At 37.6% G+C, this 19,524-nt stretch overlaps 1 protein-coding gene across 1 annotated transcript in view; it reads left to right on the top strand.

Moving 5' to 3' along the window:
* The window catches only part of LOC122436821 (serine/threonine-protein kinase TNNI3K), a 371,699-nt gene that overhangs the window by 253,632 nt on the left and 98,543 nt on the right, over nucleotides 1–19,524 (top strand). Inside the window, exons 22-24 of the mRNA XM_043460966.1 lie at nucleotides 2,780–2,832; nucleotides 3,308–3,360; nucleotides 7,360–7,492. Of these exons, the coding sequence (XP_043316901.1) occupies nucleotides 2,780–2,832; nucleotides 3,308–3,360; nucleotides 7,360–7,492 (239 nt within the window). The remainder of the gene's footprint in view (nucleotides 1–2,779; nucleotides 2,833–3,307; nucleotides 3,361–7,359; nucleotides 7,493–19,524) is intronic.

The raw sequence follows: 19,524 nt of genomic DNA, 5'->3' as shown, positions 1-19,524 counted from the left end.
CAGATGAGATGGTTGGATAGCATCACCAACTCAATGGACATGAGCTTGAGCAAACTCTAGGAGAAAGTGAAGGTCAAGGAAGCCTGGTGTGCTGCAGTTAAAGGGGTCACAAAGACTCAGATACAACTTAGTGTCTAAACAACTGCAATTCAGTAAGTACTTGCTTATTCACTACTGTGATCTTTATGCTACCAAACTTGTGGCTTTCTATTTTAAGTTTCTTTTATTTGTTTAAAAAATGTTTATGAGTATATTCAAATGTGATAAGGAGTGTAAGCAGTGTGCCAAAAATAAGCACATGCTAAAAATGCTGTAGTTACAACTATGAGCATGATCCCTGTATCCTGAGACATCCTGCCCCTCATACCAGGAGGAACAGGGCAGCCCAGTGATCAAATTCATTTGTTTCTTTTGCTGGTGTTTAGTCACTTCAGCTGTGTCTGATTCTTTGCAACCCCACAGACTGTACCCTACCAGGCTCCTCTGTCTATGGGATTTTCCAGGCAAGAATACTGGAATGGGTAGCCATTCCCTTCTCCAGGGGATCTTCCCAACCCAGGGATTGAACCTGTGTAGCCTGCATTGCAGATGGATTCTTTACTACTGAGCCACCAGGGAAGCCATTTCTTTTGCTCGAAGAGTAACATTACGCTAAACTATCCCAACTCCAGTTACCAGGTGTTATCATCCTTATTCTTAGTAATACAAAATATTTAGAAGATATTTAAACACACAGATGAATAAACAAAATATGCCCAAGGTTTCTCATGGACAGAGGAGCTTGGTGGAATACCATCCATATAATTGCAAAGAGTCTGACACAGCTGAAGTGACTTAATAGGCATGCACACACAACATCCAAAAATTTAAACGGTTGCCTCAAGGACTGTGATTTTGGAACAGGTGAAGTTTAAGTAGGGTTTCTGTCAGCCTTTTCCGGTGTTCAACTAGGGCAAGTTCATTTAGATGTCTGTTTTTTGTATTGAGTATATGCTGCTAACTATTTTGATAACCATTGTTCTACATTATTAATTTGAATTAAAATTAAATTAATTGATAGGATACTATACATATAATCATTTAATTCAATTGGTAATTCATGTTTAGCATGTTTTAATGATAACTATGAACTGTGACCCTCAATATCTTTTGATAGTTTAAGGGACTGTGGTATAGTAACTCACCTAAATCCTTCAAGTAATCTAGTGGTACAGCATTTTGATGCATTCTTCTTGTTGCCTTTGAACTTCCAGAGAGCTCCTGATACTGGAGAGTTCTTTATCATGACAGTGTCATTCTCACAGAATGTATTAATTGGTAATTTACAGTTAAAGATAACATCTTAGGGGGCTTTTCATTTTGACATCCTCTTACTCCTCTGGGCTTCCCAGGTGGCACAGTGATAAAAAATCTGTCTGCCAATGCAAGAGACACAGGAGACATGGGTTCTATCCCTGGGTCAAGAAGATCCCCTGGAGAAGGAGATAGAAACCCACTCCAACATTCTTGCCTGGAAAATCCCATAAACAGAGGAGCCTACAGTCCAGTCCAGGAGGTCACAGAGAGTTGAACATGAATGAGCAACTGAGCATGCACTCACTCATTATGTGTTACAAATTAGCAATTAATTAACATTACTTCTACACTGGTAACTTCCAGGCCAAAAAAAAAAAAAGCTTGAACGCATTCTAGATTTTTGCTAGTTTAAAAGAGAATTAAGTGTATACCATAAAAGTAAAATTCATTTATGATACAAGAGAAGTTCAAAGCTAACTTTATTGTAAAGCTTAACTCAGTACCTTAAAGCACTTATATAAATGGTTCAATATCATATTGGAGTTATTCGGACTAAAAGATTTTCTTTTTTCGATCACAAAGCAAAACAATGAAAGAAAGAGCAGATAAATTAATACTGTATGGCCTATGTGCACTAAAAGAAATCCAGTGGGTTATCTCCTAATGCTGAAATGACTCATTTAGAAGCTAAACGTTAAATGAGCATAAAGAAAGGCATTCAATAAGAAATACTCAAAGGCCATCTTGGATCACAATATGTTTGTCCATAAGAGATCTCACAACTCAATTCACCAATAAGTGAGAGAGATGGCCTCTAGTTAGACTGTCCCAACCTTGGTTTACTTCTTGAAAATGACAGTCTTATTCTAGCTTGAATTCTAGTTTGGAAAGAAAACTTTGAAGACCTCTCTCTGTTTTCCTCTCTAAGAGCTTAAAAAGTACTTTAGCTGGCCTCATTTCACAGGCCTTAAAAACACTTCTTTTTCCTAGGATACCAGCTAGAACATATTGACCAAGACATTTTCCATAAAGAGTCCTTTTCCTGTATTCATGTCAGGTCCTGCCTTGAACTGCCCTTGTGCCTAGAGTTCTAGCAAACTTGTTCCCTTGCTCTGACTCTGATATGCTCACAGATACCTTTTACTATTGCCTATAACCAAATTTTGTTAGCAACTGAACTTCAAAGAGCTGAAAAACTAATTTTCAGCTAATGAGTCTTTGACAAGTTTGGAAGGTTTACCTAAAGTAAAGTATTTTGAATACTTTCAAAGTCAGATATAAGATGATCACATTATATAAACATTCCTTTCAGATTAGCAAACTAAGAAAATCAGAATCACTAACCTGAGATGTCTGTTAGGTTTTGGGGAGTTGTTTAACCTCTGGGGTAAACAAATGATGATTTTTATCCTTTTCCTTGAGAGACCATTCAGACTGAAAATAGTAAACTTTACTCAAAATCTACTTTTTATTTTTTTTACAGTCACAATATTCTTCTCTATGAGGATGGGCATGCTGTGGTGGCAGATTTTGGAGGTGAGATTTCTATGAATAATGCCCCCAGTGACATCAGTTTCTTTCTTCCTTCCTCGTTGGTGGAGATATTATATGATAAACCTGGAAATGGATATCACCCTGACAGCTATATTTCTCTAAATTATTCACATTTCAAGTTATCATGGAGGGGTACTAGGAAAAGTTTTCAATTAGCAAGAGGGAGGTGACATGTGTGTACCTATAGCTGATTCATGTTGTATAGCAGAAACCAATACAATATTGTAAAGCAATTATCCTCCAATTAAAAACAAATAAATGTTTAAATTTTCAATGAAGTTTAAAAGCATGTCATTTCTTTTCAGTTTTTCTTCTTTTATATCCTCAGCTAAAAAATGGAAGTAAAAAATTTAAATAAGACAGAGGTTTCCTTGGGGTTTCAAACTTTTAGCTGTAATCTTTGACCTTGGTTTTAAAACATTTCCTTTGACATGAATCTGTTTTCTCTTTTCCCCAGAATCAAGATTTCTGCAGTCTCTGGATGAAGACAACATGACAAAACAACCTGGGGTTTGTTGCTGCTCATGTTCCCTATAATTATGAAACAATTAGAATGTGTAAACTCAGCATGCGAGAAAAGGAGATGAAAGCAGCTTTAACTGGAAGAAATGTCATTGTCCCAGAGGCAGGATAATGTTTTATGTTTTTATTTTTAGTAAGCCCTCAAAAGAACTATTTCAAGGCTCCCTTAGAGAAATAGATTAGATTTATATTTGAAAAATGTTACAGAAAAAGTAACAGAATTTGTTTCAAATCTAATTGAAAAGTACATGGCGGGCATGGATAATTGACTTTCATGTTTAGATCTCCTTATTAAATGGTAGAGTTAAAATTTAATAGGTAACCATAAAATCCATAGTTTACCTGCATCTATTAACAATTTATAGTTTTCCATTTTAACATTGTAAGGCGATAGGTGATACAGTCAAGCGTTACTGTTTAAGAAAAATATAAATTATAACATCTGAAGCAAACATAAATTGTACTCGAAATGTCTGCATTTAGATTCATTATCTGCTTTTCCCTCTCCCCTCCCCACAAAGGAGTATACTTCTCTTTCTGACCTACCTGTGTTATTTAATTACCCAAGCTTGAGCTAATTTTCTGTCCCTTCCTTTTCCTGCTTCTGCTTACACACTGCTCAATCACTTTTTCTGTTTGTTTCTATTTCTTTTCTTTTTTAGTTTATCCCAAACTTTCATTTACCACTGCCTCAGTTCAGGTCTTTCCTATCTCTTTTCTGGACCATTGTTCTAGGCTTTTAATTCCAGTCCTCTCTTCCAGTTCATTCTTTGCAACATCAGCCAAGTGTTGTGTTCTGACAATTCTCTTCTTCCTGTAAATCATCAATGATGCTTAAAATGTTGTTTGTGTGTGTGTGTGTGCACATTCAGTCCTGTCTGACTCTGCGACCACATGGACTATAGTCCACTATAGTCCACAGGCTCTTCTGTCCATGGAGTTTTCCAGGCAAGAAAACTGGAATGGGTTTCCATTTCCTCCTCCAGGGAATCTTCCTGATCCAGGGATTAAACCCACTTCTCTTGCATCTCCTGCATTGGCAGGCAGATTCTTTACCGCTATCACCACCTGGGAAGCATTAAAATGTTATAACACTCTCCCCCCAGTCTGAACCCAAGACTCTTCTGTGACTTCATTTCCCACTAAACATTTTCTTAAGTCCCCTATGCCCCCAGCAACATAAATACAAGCCATCTGGCTATTCCCCAAATATTTCATTCACTTTCACAGATTTATGACTCTGCCAGGGTCATATTCTCTGCCCAAAAAACCTTTCATTGCATCCCACCTTGAGAAAGTCTTATTATCTTGCATGGCCAAGAAAAGTTTATCCATTTTAAGTACCTTCCGTCCTGTAAATTGCCCCTTCCACCTCCTCCCCACACACTTTTCTGTATGTGCTTTTGTAGCACTTTTTTCACACTGCTAGGTAGTACTCTTACTCACTCAACAAACATTTATGAAGGGTCTACAATGCGTCAGGCATTGTACAAAGGGCCAGGAATACAAGATGTGAATAAAAGCTTGTCTTTGATCTCAAGTAACTCATTTTGTAGTGGGAAAAACCATATGCAAGTAAGGGTGAAGGCAGTATGGACATTCAATGATAGAGATGTGGCAAAGCCTCATGGGAGCTCAGGTAGAATGAACAGGAATAAATCAATTCAAACAGAATGAACACGTGAACAAAGGCACAGAGGGAGAAACACCAGCTTTCCTTGAGGACTTTAAATAGCTTGGCATTGTTGGCATGCATTGTGTGAGAAAGACAAAGTAGGAGACGAGTTAAAGAGAAAGGCAGGAACCACAACATGGGTTAAGTATTAAGCTGGTTTCCCCAGTTAAATTTCATTCATTCAGCAGACACTTATGGAATACCTACTAAGTGTCAGACATTTTTCAAGGAACTGGGTATATTGCCATGACAAACTTCTTGTGATTATGGGGCTAATATTCTAATTGGAGAAGATAAACATTGAACAAATTAGTAAAATATATATCAGGTGGTGATAAGTGTTATGAAGGAAAAAAACAAAGAGCAGATAAATGTAAAGTGATGGGGGTGTCATTTAGATGAGTGAAATAGAAAGAAAGAATTTGACAAGAGACCTATGTGGGAGTTATCCATAGGAGGAGAAGAGCAGGATAGAAGAGGGAACAGTAAGTGCAAAGGCTCTGCAGCAGGAGAGTCGGTTGTGTGTTCAAGGCCAGATTGACTGGAGTGGAGTAAGAAAGGAGAAGTATGGTAAGAAATGAGAGAGGTGGGAAGAGTGGGTCCTTTTTTTGACAGGACATACAGATCTTATCTGGCATCTTTGACATAGAGATAGCTAACTCAGTGGACCTCAACCATGGCTGCACATTGAAATCACTTTGGAAACTTTTGTAAGAGCATTCAACCTGAATTCAAGCCCCAGAAATTCTGATCTCCTTGTCCTAGAGTTCATCTTCAGTACATGTATCTTTTAAAAGTTGCCTCAGGAGATTCTAAAATGTAGCCAGTGGAGACTCTGGTTAAATATCCTTTTGTTGAATGAAATTGAATTGAATTTCACCAAAGCAAGTAACATTCTTCTATCCTAGGAGTGGAGTCTTTAAGCACAGCCCTACTCAAGATTTATTTTGAAGGCTATTTTATTTCTAACTAGTTATGTGGCCTGATATAAGTTTGTTAATTACTCTATTACCCCCTGTGGGAAAAAATGGGCATACTCTATGCTTACTTCTGCTGATGCAATGTTGTGACAAAACTCATAATCTGCTATATAATTGGAGGCTACTTGGAATGTGAAAGCTCATGTGGAAGGATTGCATATAAGCACCATAATCGAAATAAAGACATTCTTGGCAAGCTGCAATTATGCATGACTTCAAAATAATGTAGACTCTTCAAAAGAATTATCAGCAGGCAGCACTACACACAAAATATCACTAAGAGTAATAAGAGAATACTGGTTTCTTTCAGGGGAAATACAAAGACAGAAGGTATTTGGCAAAGTTCATTGATATGATTATGAAGGCATGAGATTTTAGAGCTAGAAGGGCCTTCCTCCTGTGTTACCCTTGAGGAATCTCAGGTCCAAGAAGCATAGGAGACTCTCAGAACGACCCAAGTAGTTGATAGTAGGGCCAGAACTAGAATTTTCTTTTCCTAACTCTAGTATTCTTTTTCTTAAACCACACATAAACCAAATTTATGCAATTGCATCCCATAATGGAAACTTATATTTAAAAATGAAAAATATACAATTGCAAATAAAAAGAATGTAAATGATGCCATCAAAACATGAGGGTAGAACTTTGTATGGAGAAACTTGTCATGTTTTATGGGCTTGCTTTCAAGAATATTGCACAAACAGCATTTAGAAATAATACCACTGGGCAAACAAAGGAGATATGACAGACCTGATCCTGCCAGTGAGAAATCTCCTTCACACGAATATTCTGGGCACTCCCCTGAGACCCTTTCTCTCCTCAGTCATCAGGGCACTATTTATTGGTCTAATTTAGTGACTTCCTAAATTACAACCTGAAGCTCTAAAGGAGAGATGCTTCCCCCCAGAGTGCATGATTCACACCCAGCGAGGCATAGAGTTCTTGGATGAATCCATGGATGGCTATTCAGAAACTTGCAAGCCTTCCAGGGAAAAGATACTCAGAGATAAGCAAAACAGTGCCACTGCTGTGCTCACCATTTCACTTGGCAATTAGTATTGCTGCAGTATATTTGGAAGAATTATGGATTTCATGATCTTCCAATGATTAAAAAAGCGCCCTTTGAAAAACTAAAAGGTAGCAGTAAACACCATTTCTGTGTGAATGTGCCAGTTTATTATTGCACACATTGAGGGCAGTATTGATGTTATTTTACGTTTATATTTTTGAGAACATAGAATACTTAACAAATCCTCGCTAAGAAGAACACTGTCCTACAGTAGAAGAACTAAACACTTGGTCAGTGACTTGTGGATGGTTTTTGACCCGCAGAACCTCCGCTGGATGGCTCCTGAGGTGTTCACACAGTGTACACGCTACACAATCAAGGCGGACGTCTTCAGCTATGCACTGTGTCTGTGGGAACTTCTCACGGGAGAAATTCCCTTCGCTCATCTCAAGCCAGGTAAGCCATGCTGCAGTTAAGGTTTCTCTGAGGGAATTCCCTGGTGGTCCAGTGGCCAGGCGTGTGTGCTTTCACTGCCGAGGGCCCTACTTGGAGAATTAAGATCCCACAAGCTGCAGGGTACAGCCAGGAAAAAAAAAAAAAATGTTTCTCTGATCTCCAGAGTTCTCTGCATTTTCACAAATTCAAGAAACATTGTTCCCCCAAAATGACAGTTCTTGGTGGATTGCCAAGGTGAGAAGTAAAGAAACAGTCTCAAGGTATGTGCCCAATCCAGAAGACTTAATGGCCTATAGCTATATGATTTTGGACACAGACACACAGAAGGGTAGGTATATTTTATTATTAATGTTTGAGATTTTGATTTATCTGTTGTTAATGAAACAAGCAGATGACTATGGCCATGTGGAATGTGGGTACAAATAATGTAAATTACACCATATTTACTTTTTGAGATTTGATTTAGAAATGCCTTTTTGGTGTGCATATAAGGGTGAGCTGAAAATAGCAACACACAAAAATTATCTATCAGGTCTGCTTTTGGCTTGTCTCACATCATACAAAGGAGAATGGCTTTTTCTAATTTTGTATTACATATATAGATGCATTTGAAAACTGGGACTTTGTGAGTGAGCCTATAATTTTGTTGTTGATTATATTTGATAATATACATTATACTCTGTGTAACTGAGGAAGATGGAGGTAGGGAATCTAATCACAGGGGAAAATGTACAAATATTTGAAGTAAATTTGATTTGTATTTCTCTCCATTTTATTTGCTCTGCTTTTTTGTCTGGTTATACTGTTTACTTACTTGCATCCACCAGGAATCTAAAAACCCCTTGACTTTGCATCCCTAAAACTTACCATGATTCAAAAGTAGTTTTCAAATTAAATCATAAAGAAATTTTATAATGAATTATAGTGTAAGCTCCTTAAGTGGTCACCTTATCAGAATATATCAGAAGTGAAGTGAAAGTTACTCAGTTGTGTCCGAACTCTTTGCAACCCCATGGACTGCAGCCTGCCAGGCTCCTCTGTCCATGGGGATTCTCCAGGCAAGAATACTGGAATGGGTTCCCATGCCCTCCCCCAGAGGATCTTCCCAACCCAGGGATCAAACCCTGGTCTCCCTCATTGCAGGCAGGTTCTTTATGTCTGAGCCACCAGGGAAGCACAAATATGTCAGAAGGATCAAGTCAAGAGGGATGTTAGGGAAAGACATACCTTATAACTGTGGATATTCACACAAGTTCAGAGTCTTAACCAGGATCACAATATTTATTAGTACTCATGTGCAGAGCAATAGCCATATCTCATACTGTCTTTTCAAGGTATTTTCCTCCTAATAACCATATGGTCTTTAATTACACTCTGCATACTGTCTAACCAAGAGCTTTTCACAAAGTATATGCTCTGTGCATAATTGTCCTAACCTTTCTCTATATGCTTTCATAGTTTTAAATGATGGAATCTGGCCCTTATTATGATGTGGATAAGAGAACTCTATTTTGAACTGGAAAAGAATTGCTGTTTATTTCTTGTTCTGATCTGTTATCATCTCTCTACCTCTTAGAATATGATTTCTGATAAGATTTATGATTATATTAAAAAAATCCACTGTAATTCTAGACATGTTGTAGTATTTTTATCAGAGCTTCCCTTGTTCTTTCCTTGTGCTTCTTCTTGGCTTCCCTTGTGGCTCAGCTGGTAAAGTATCCACCTGCAATGTGGGAGACCTGAGTTCAATCCTGGGGTTGGGAAGATCCCCTGGAGAAGGGAAAGTCTACCTACTCCAGTATTCTGGCCTAGAGAATTCCATAGACTGTATAGTTCATAGGGTTGCAAAGAGTCTGACATAACTGAGCAACTTTCACTTTACACGTCTCCCTTCTTCTCATCTACTGTATCAAAATCAGTTCGCCTCTTCCTATGGATTTTACATCCTAAGAACATGTTAGACTTATCCACTACTTATCATCACCTTCCACCATCCTAGCTCAAGACACCATCTTTGTCATTTAAATTATTGCAATTGTCATTTTAAAAAAATTATGTTTAATTTATATAGCAGAAGTTGAGGTATAACTTAAATAGTAAAAGTTACCATCTTAGGCTAATAGTGCAAGGAGTTTTAACAACTATATACAGCTGTATAATCACAACTACAATCATGATAAACAGTAGTTCCAATACTTCAAAAGTTCCCCGCATGCCTCTTTGGAATCAATTCACCTTTCATACCTCCAGCCCCTAGCAACCACTGATCTGAATTATGTCCCTATAAGTTTGCCTTTTCCAGAATGTCAAATAAATGGAGCCATGTTAGTACATTTATCAGTTATTTATTCTTTCACATTCCTGTGTAATATTCCATTGTGTTGATTGTGTGTGTATGTGTGTGTGTGATCCAGACAGTCACAAGCTTTAGCATAGTCAATGAAATAGAAGTAGATATTTTTTCTGGAATTCCCTTGCATTCTCTACTATGCAACGAATGTAGGCAATTTGATCTCTGGTTCCTCTGCCTTTTCTAAACCCAGCTTATACGTCTGAAAGTTCTCAGTACTTGTACTATTGAAGCCTAGCTTGAAGGATTTTGAGCATTACCTTACTAGCATGCAAAATGAATGCAGTTGGCCAGTAGTTTGAACATTCTTTGCATTGCCATTCTTTGGTATTGGAATGACCCTGTGACCACTGCCGAGTTTTCCAAATTTGCTGGCATATTGAGTGCAGCACTTTAAAAGCGTCCTACTTTAGGATTTGAAATAACTTGGCTGGAATTCCATCACCTCTACTAGCTTTGTTTGTAGTAATGCTTCCTATGGCCCACTTGACTTCAAACTCCAGGATGTCTGGCTCTAGGTGAGTGACCACACCATCATGGTTATCTAGGTCATTAAGCCCTTTTTTGTACAGTTCTCTGTACTCTTGCCACCTCTTCATAATGTCTTCTACCTCTGTTAGGTCCTTACTGTTTCTGTCCTTTATCATGCCCATCCTCACATGAAATTTTCCCTTGATATCTCCAATTTTCTTGAAAGATCTCTGGTCTTTCCCATTCTATTGTTTTTCCGTACTTCTTTGCAGTTTTCATTGAAAAAAGCCTTCTTATCTCTCCTTGCTATTCTCTGCAACTCTGCATTCAGTTGAGTATATCTTTCCCTTTCTCCCTTACTTTACACGTCTCTTCTTTCCTCAGCTATTTAAGAGCCTCCTCAGACAATCATTTTGCCTTCTTGAATTTCTTTTTCTTTGGGATGACTTTGGTCCCTGACTCCTATACAATGTTATGAACCTCTGTCCATACTTGTTCAGACACTCTGTCTATCAGATCTAATCCCTTGAATCTATTTTCCACTTCTACTGTGTAATCAGAAGGGATTTGATTTAGGTCATACCTGAATGGTATAGTGGTTTCCCTACTTTCTTCAAATTTGCAATAAGAAGCTCAGGATCTGAGCCACAGTTTCAGCTCCAGGTCTTGTTTTTGCTGACTATATAGAGCTTCTTCATCTTCAGCCACAAAGAATATAATCAATCTGATTTCAGTATTGACCATTTGGTGAGAAATGCCCAGCTAGATGAATAGCAAACTAGAATCAAGATTGCCAGGAGAAATATCAATTACTTCAGATACGCAGATAATACCACCCTAATGGCAGAAAGTGAAGAGGAACTGAAGAGCCTCTTGCTGAAGGTGAAAGAGGACAATGAATAAGCTGGCTTAAAACTCGCCATTCAAAAAACTAAGATCATGACATCTGGTCCCATCACTTCGTGGCAAATAGATGGGGAAAAAATGGTAACAGTGACAGACTTTGTTTTCTTGGGCTGCAAAATCACTGCAGACAGTGATTGCAGCCATGAAATTAAAAGACACTTTCTCCTTAGAAGAAAAGTTATAACAAATCTAGACAGCATATTAAAAAGCAGAGATATCACTTTACCCACAAAGGTCCATATAGTCAAAGCTATGGTTTTTCCAATAGTCATGTACGGATGTGAGAGCTGGACCATAAAGAAAGCTGAGCACTAAAGAATTGATGCTTTCGAACTGTGGTGCTGGAGAAGACTCTTGAGAGTCCCTTGGACAGCAAGGAGCTCAAACCAGTCTATCCCAAAGGAAATCAACCCTGAATATTAATTGGAAGGACTGATGCTGAAGCTGAAGCTTCACTACTTTGGACCCCTAATGCAAAGAGCTGACTCACTGGAAAAAAACCCTGATGCTGAGAAAGATTGAGGGCAGGGGGTATGGGGGTATTGAGGATGAGATGGTTGGATGGCATCATCAATTTAATGGACATGAGTTTGAAGAAACTCCAGGAGATAGTGAAGGATAGGGAAGCCTGGTGTGCTGTGGTCCATGGGGTCGTTCAGTCAGACACGACTAAGTGACTGAACAGCAACAATGTGTAAAGTCGTCTCTTGTGTTGTTGAAAAGGTGTTTGCTATGATTGGTGTGTTCTCTTAACAAAACTCTGTTAGCCTTTGGCCTGCTTTATTTTGTACTCCAAGACCCAACTTGCCTGTTACTCCAGGTATCTCTTGACTTCCTACTTTTTCATTCCAATCTCCTATGATGAAAAGGACATCTTTTTTTTTGGTGTTAGTTCTAGAACATCTTGTCAGTCTTCATAGAACTGGTCAACTTCAGCTACTTTGGCATCAGTGATTGAGGCACAGACTTATTACTGTGATATTGAATGGTTTGCCTTGGAAATGAACCGAGATCAATCTGTTTGTTTTGAGATTGGACCCAAGTACTGCATGTCTTGTTAACTATGAGGGCTACTTCATTTCTTCTCAGGGATTCTTGCCTACAGTAGTAGATATAACAGTCATCTGAATTAAATTCACCCATTCCCGTCCATTTTAGTTCACTAATTCCTACAATGTCGATGTTCACTCTTGCCATCTCCTGCTTCACCACCTCAAAGTTACCTTGATTCATGGACCTAACATTCCAAGTTCCTATGTAATATTGTTCTTTACAGCATCAGACTTTACTTTCACCACCAGACACATCCACAACTGAGCATCCTTTCTGCTTTGGCACAGCCCTTCATTCTTTCTGGAGCTATTAGTAATTGCCCTTTACTCTTCCCCAGCAGCATATTGGATACCTTCTGACCTGGGAGGTTCATCTTCCAGTGTCGTGTTTTTTGCCTTTTCATACCATTCATGTTTGTGGGGTTCTCGAAGCAATAATACTGGAGTGGCTTGGTCCAGTGGACCCCGCTTTGTCAGAACTCTCCACTATGACCTGTCCATCTTAGGTGGCCCTGCATGGCATGGTTCATAGCTTTGTTGAGTTATGCAAGCTCTTTCACCACAAGGCTGTGATCTATGAAGAAGTGTGTTGATGTACCTTGGTTTTATTTATCCATTCACAAGTAGATGATCATCTGAGTTATTCTCAGTTTGGTGCTATTATGAATGTAATTGCCAAAACCATTTAGGTTTTTGTGTGTTTGTTTAAATTACTCTTGGACAAATATATATGATAATTACTAGATATTACAGTAAGATTTTTTCCAAGGCATCTGTACCACTATGACTTATATGAGAAGTGTATGAGAATTTCAGTTGATACACATCCTTGCCAGCACTCTTTTTATTGTCTACTTAAAATAAATTATTAACAATTTGAGTAGGTGTATTATGGTAAATAGTTGTGGTATTATCTTGTGTTTCTCTAATGACTAATAATATTGATAATTTTGTGTGTTTATCTGCTGCTTATATCTCTTTCTTTGGTGAATTATTTGTTTAAATTATCTTATATACTAATAAGAGTATTTAGATTCTAGGTAGATTCTTTCATCTGCTATGTGTTTTGCAAGTAGTTTCCTCTAGTCTTTGGCTTGCCTCTTCATGATCTAACCAATGCCTTTCAAAAAACAAAAGTTTTTTTTTTTAATTTCAGTGAAATTTACTTTATCAAACTTATAAATATTTTTATGTATCCTATCTAAAATATTCTTTCTACACTCAAGATCACAAATATTTCCTCCTATGTTTACTTATAAGAATTTTATAGGTTTAGGTTTTATATTTATAAGATCTATTAGAATTACTTTATAATGGCATAAGGTAAGAGTTGAATTTGTATTCTTTGTTAATTTTTTTTAATATGGGTGCCCATTTTTTTTAGCATGATTTATTTAAAACACTTCCTTTATCTATTAAGTTACTTTGGTACTGTTATCAAAAATTAATTGACCACATATGTATGGACTCTATTCTGTTCCATCAATATAAGTCTTCCCTTATGTCAATATCATACTATATTGATAAGTTATAGTGAATCTAGAAATCCAACTTTGCTCTTCTTTGTTAAAATTGCTTTTGCTATTGTAGAGTTTTTGTTTTTCCATATAAATTTTAGAACCAGCTTGTCTATTTCTACCAAAAAATCTTGCTGGAATTTTGACTGAATTGCAGTGAATCTGTAGAGCAATTCAGGAAGAACTGACAACTTGTTCCAATTGATAAACAGTATATCTCTCCCTTCATTTAGGTTTTTGATTTCTGTCATCAATGTGTTTGTAGTTTTCATCATAGAAACCTTACAAAATTTTTTAAAATTATTTCTATGCATTTTGTGTTTCTTGATACTATTTTAAAGGTTTATTAATTTCAATGAATAATGGTTTTTGTAAGTATAGAGATATAATTAATTTTTAACAACCTAGTGCCCTAAAAATTTGCTAAATTTACTTATCAGTTCAAGTAGCTTTCTTATACATTTTTGGGGATATTAAACATAGATGATTATGCCATCTCAAAATAAAGAATACTTTACTTCTTTCTTTCAAATATTTGTATTTTTCATATATTTCCCTTGCTTTCTCACACAGGCAAGGGTCTCTAGTACAATACTGAATAGAATTAGTGAAGTATATATACCCTATCTTCATCTAAAGTTTTATCCACCACCACCTTATTTCCAAGTGCCATCTTTATCACTTTACTGCAATAGCTCTTTGACCATTCTCTCTTTGTTCTTCTCTTCCTCTCCAATCTCTATACATCCACTACAATGATATTTTAAGAATATAAATGTGACTATGTTACCATTGCTTAAAATCATCCTGTGGTTTCCCTTGTTCTTAGGAATAAAGCTCAAAATTCTTAATATGTCCTGCAACATTCTACATGATTCAAGATCTCTTTGCTCATATTATTTCACTTTCTGTGCTCCAGCCACTCAAACCTTTTGCTTTCTTGAATGTGTCGCATTTCATCTGGCCTCTGGTATCCTTCACAAGCTCCTTCAGTAAATGCAATTAGTGATGACTCCACAGAGATTACTATGAGGATCAAATGAGATGATTCTGTGACTGAATTTTATAAATTGAAATCTCTCTGCAACTGTAAGATAAAAGATAAGGGCAAATTGTAATGCAGGGTCAAGTCTTCCTATGATTCTGTGCTTGAGTAGAATTATCATTCGTCAGGAGCCCATATAATAACTTTAAAATCATCCTTGACTTTTCTCTTTCCTTCTTTCTTTCCTTTTCCCTAACTTCCATCCTTCTTTCCTTCCTTATTTACTTTTGTTTTTCACTTGGTTTCTTATTTTTCAATCCTTCTTTCTAAATATCTTTCAAATGTATCCACTTACCTCCCTCTCCATGGCTACTTCCTTATTTCACAAGTAGAATTCTGCAAATATCTTAAATGTCTTAAATGTCTCCAGTTTTGTTCACCATCTTCTTTTCACCAATTTCCATACTATAACTAGGTAATAGCTTTCTAAACACTCAAATTTGATCATATAGTTCCCCTTGCTTAGTCTTCAATATGTTCCTTTGTTCTTAAGATTAAAAAAACATTTTTAAAACAATCTATTGGTATACAGGAATGCCAGTGATCATGGTAGGGATAGCAATGCCAGCTATTAAAGCAATTCCTACGGGAGCACTGACAAGTGTGCTTAGCTGCCACGATATTTTCTTCTTTGCGTTCTAGGGTTTCTTCCCCCCAAAAGTACATCCTGATGGACTAAAGGAAAAAATTACAATGTAAAGTAACTGCTGCAAAACATCACAGTAAGTTTACTATAGAGTCCATGGAATTCTCCAGGCTAGAATACTGGAATGGGTAGCCATTCCCTTCTCCAGGGGATCTTTCCAACCCGGGGATCGAACCCAGGTCTCTCTCCTTGTAGGCAGATTGTTTACCAGCTGAGCCACCCGGGAAGCCCAAGAATACCAGTGTGGGTAGCCTATCGCTTCTCCAGTGGATCTTCCTGACCCAGGAATCAACCCAGGGTCTCCTGCATAACAGGCGGGTTCTTTACCAGCTGAACTCCCAGGGAAGCCCTAGATATAGCTTTCTAGATACTCAAATTTGATCATCTAGCTCCCCTTACTTAAAGTCTTTAATATGTTCCGTTGTTCTTAAGATTTTTAAAAAAATCTTAAAACAATCTAAAAGCCCCTGTGGTTAGGCTGCTTCTTGCCTCTCCAGGTCCAGCGCCTACCACTCGCAGCCTCTTTATGCTGAGTCACGGTGAACTGTTTCGTTTCCCCAACAGGACACATTTCCTCTCACTTCCATGTCCCTGCACACGGGAGGTGTTTGTCAGACACACTCCTCCCCACTTTTCATCATACTAATTCCAATTTACTTTTAGGTCTTAGTTTAAATATTACTTCTTCCAAAAACAGCCTCCTAAATTCTTCAATATTCAGTTAAGTGCAGTCTCTTCCATGCCCTAGGTTGTCATTTATTATTGTATTTATCATATTTTACTTATATATTTTTGCAATTATCTCTCTTTTACCCTTTGCTAATTATAAAATTAATATTTCAAAAAGATAAAGATGCCCTCTCTCATGGGCCCTCAGAAATATTTACTGTTTTTGGAGGGAGAATATTATATAATAAAACAGAAGTCTCACCAAAGAATAACTTGAATCCAATATCTCAGATGTTAGAATTTATAGTACTTTATTGGAAAAAAGAGTTTGTTTATGATAGATGCTGAATTTTTTAAAGTTATACAGTTACCATGCATCAAGAACTGAGACTGTTAATATCATTGCAGTGGTTAGGCAGTCTAGCAAATGTTCAGCAATAAATTATGTGAAGGATCAGATTCAATATAAGCTACATATTTGCCATTTACAATGAGGAACAAATCCATGACTACAGTGTGGGACAGCATTATCAATTATGGGAACAGCAACATTACACATGGCTCATCCTCCTGGATTTAACAGAATCCTACTTCCTGGGAGGAATATATAAATAGAATGCAAATATTAGCATTGACTACAAGTGATACAAGTGATGAGTGTGCCTTTAGAAGAATTTAAAGTTAGAGCCTGTTTTATACAAAATATATTCAAGTTAACCTTATAATCTCAGGTTCAGAAAAAACTGAAAAAGCCATCACATCCAGCATCCCACGATCAAATGCCCACACAATCAGGGGAAGCAAGTAAATACTTGATGCAGGGCAGTGTAATGAACAGGAAATCACAAGCTCTGACTCAAGGGGACAGCTGCTGCCTAGCTCCAGCCAAACAGTGCCAGGAAAGAAACATAGGGATGCCTACTCACTGTTGCCATGTCAACTAATTTCTGTGTGCTTCTTCAGAAATCTAAAGATTTTTAAACATTGGCAATTAACTCAATTTTTTAGAAAATATTTTTCAGGCTAAAGAGACTTGGCATAAGCGTAAAAGCATGAGTCTTGTAATCTTACTCAAAGCTGCTTAAACAAGCTATACTTGAGTACTTCAGTGTCTTTATTTTTTAAATGGGGATAATAGTAGGACCTGCCTCAAAGGGTTGGAATGATGGCTGGCAATAGGAAGCACTCAATAAATATTATCTTAAGTCATCATTAGGTACTCCTTTGGCCAGAAACTGTGCTAAAGTAAGAGTAAGACAAAGAGGAAAACAGCACTGCTCAGGACCTCATAGTGTAGAAGGAGCATGAGAAAAAGAACAATCAACAAAGTATATCCCAACTGGAGGGACTCAGAGTGCAAAGGATGGTCCCTGGAGGGCTCTCCTGCCCAGAATGGTGGTGTAATAGGATGTCAGGGAAAGATTCTTAGACAGATGATACTGAACTGCATATTTAAAAGATGAATACTATTTAATAGGTAAATAGTGGGGAGATGGAAAAGGTATCCTGGCAGAAGGCAGCCTGGACAAGGTGCAGGGGCATCTTTCGGGAGGGATGAATCAGAGCTTATAAGGGAATCAGCAGCAAGAGACATGCTCTACACGTAAAGGAAGAGCTTCAGGGTAAAGAGCCTTCTTTGTGAATAGTGGAAGTCACTGAAGGATTTTAAGCAGGGCAGTGGTACAACTCTGTTTTCTTAGAATGTTCCCTCTTGCTGCAAAACAAAGGGTAGATTGGAGAGGTTTGAAAAAGAAGCAAGGAAACCAGGTAATCCAGAAGAGAATGTATGAAATCTTAACTAGGATTTCACTAGTGAAGAGAAAGGAGAGACTGGTTTTGAGAGATTTTTAACAGGACTTGCTGACGGATTGGGGTGAGAGCACGAAGGAGAGGGAGAAGCCCAGGACTGCCTCTGGGCCTCTGGCTTAGCCAGCTGGAAGATGATGGACACAGGAAGAGAGCAGATCTCTGACAGAAATGATGAGATGAGAGGGAGGAGGAGCCAAGCTATGAAGCCAAGCAGAGGGAGAAGAATCCGGCAAGATGAAAAAGAAGCTGGTATGACCTGGCAAACAAGACCTGTCCTGGATACATTTTAAAGAAGGAAACCAACACCTGCTTCCCAGATTTTCTCTCTCTCCTGGGTCTGTCTCCTCTCATATATCATGAAAAACTAAAGAAGTCTGGGATGAATCAATTCATCAGTCCATATTTTATCCAGTCCCATTCCCTTATAACCAGCTACTCAATTTTGCAGGACATTTTTGGATTAGAGTTTGGAGCCAGAGAAAAGAGCCTCTTATGTTCCTTTTGTTTCCATGTATGCTGCCTTCTGTTTCACAAGGGGACTCAACTCGGTGTCCTGGGATTCCTTAATGCCAGACTCTTAACTAAGTTTGGGGTATGGCAGCAAATTAAGAACAACTGACAATTTATCCAATTTAGCCAAATTTTGGTGAAACTTCATATTGAGGCTTTACGTCAGAGGTGCAAACCTACAGTCCAGTAACTAAATATGGCTTGCAAACTTTTCGTGTGTCACATGTGGTTTTAAAAAATATGAATTAGTCCATGGCTGATTCATGTCAATGTATGGCAAAAACCACTACAATATTGTAAAATAATTAGCTTCCAACTAATAAAAATAAACAAAAAAAATGAATTAATGTAATTTAGAGACCCAGTTATGTCACAGATCTCATATATTTGTAGCCATTTGCTTTTTCTACCCTTGCTTAATATTAGATGACTATGTTCTGCTCCATATATAATTGGGATCCTAAAGGGCATAATACAGAATAACCTCAAAGGGCAGAAGCACGTTGCAGATGTGGACAGTGCTTTGGCAGTGATGGGAAAATAGGAGTGAACTAAAGTTCTGAAATCCTATGTTTGCTATGCTAATCCTATCAGTTTATCACTCAGAAGAGTAATGCCAGCCAGTCACTAAACAGATCACAGGAAAGATCAAATCGGTCCAATGGATGGTGATATTTCTATGAATATAGCTGATATTAACATTCCAATACTTCATTACACTGACAAAGATTGCAATGAGAACAGACAATGGTGCAAATTAATCTATTCTTCTGACAGCCTGTAATGAGAATGGGATGTGGTTTAAAAAATTAAGCCATTCTTAGTACAATCTCAAGATTGCAATCTCATGGTCTCTCTCAGATGCTGTATGCTCTGGTGATACATCATTGAAAAGTGTCAGTTTAACAAAGAATGTGTCCTAGCTCTTGCTGGGATGGTAGACTGCATTTTCTTTGTTTCACCACATCCCTACCCATTAAAAACAATGAAGTAGAATCAATTGTGTTTTTTAGAACACATATACACACAAACCAGAAAAAAAATTCTGGCAATTTTA

Source organism: Cervus canadensis, chromosome 2 (genome assembly GCF_019320065.1).
Source record: "Cervus canadensis isolate Bull #8, Minnesota chromosome 2, ASM1932006v1, whole genome shotgun sequence".
Taxonomy (NCBI): Eukaryota; Metazoa; Chordata; class Mammalia; order Artiodactyla; family Cervidae; genus Cervus; species Cervus canadensis.
This window is presented reverse-complemented; position numbering and strand designations above follow the sequence as displayed.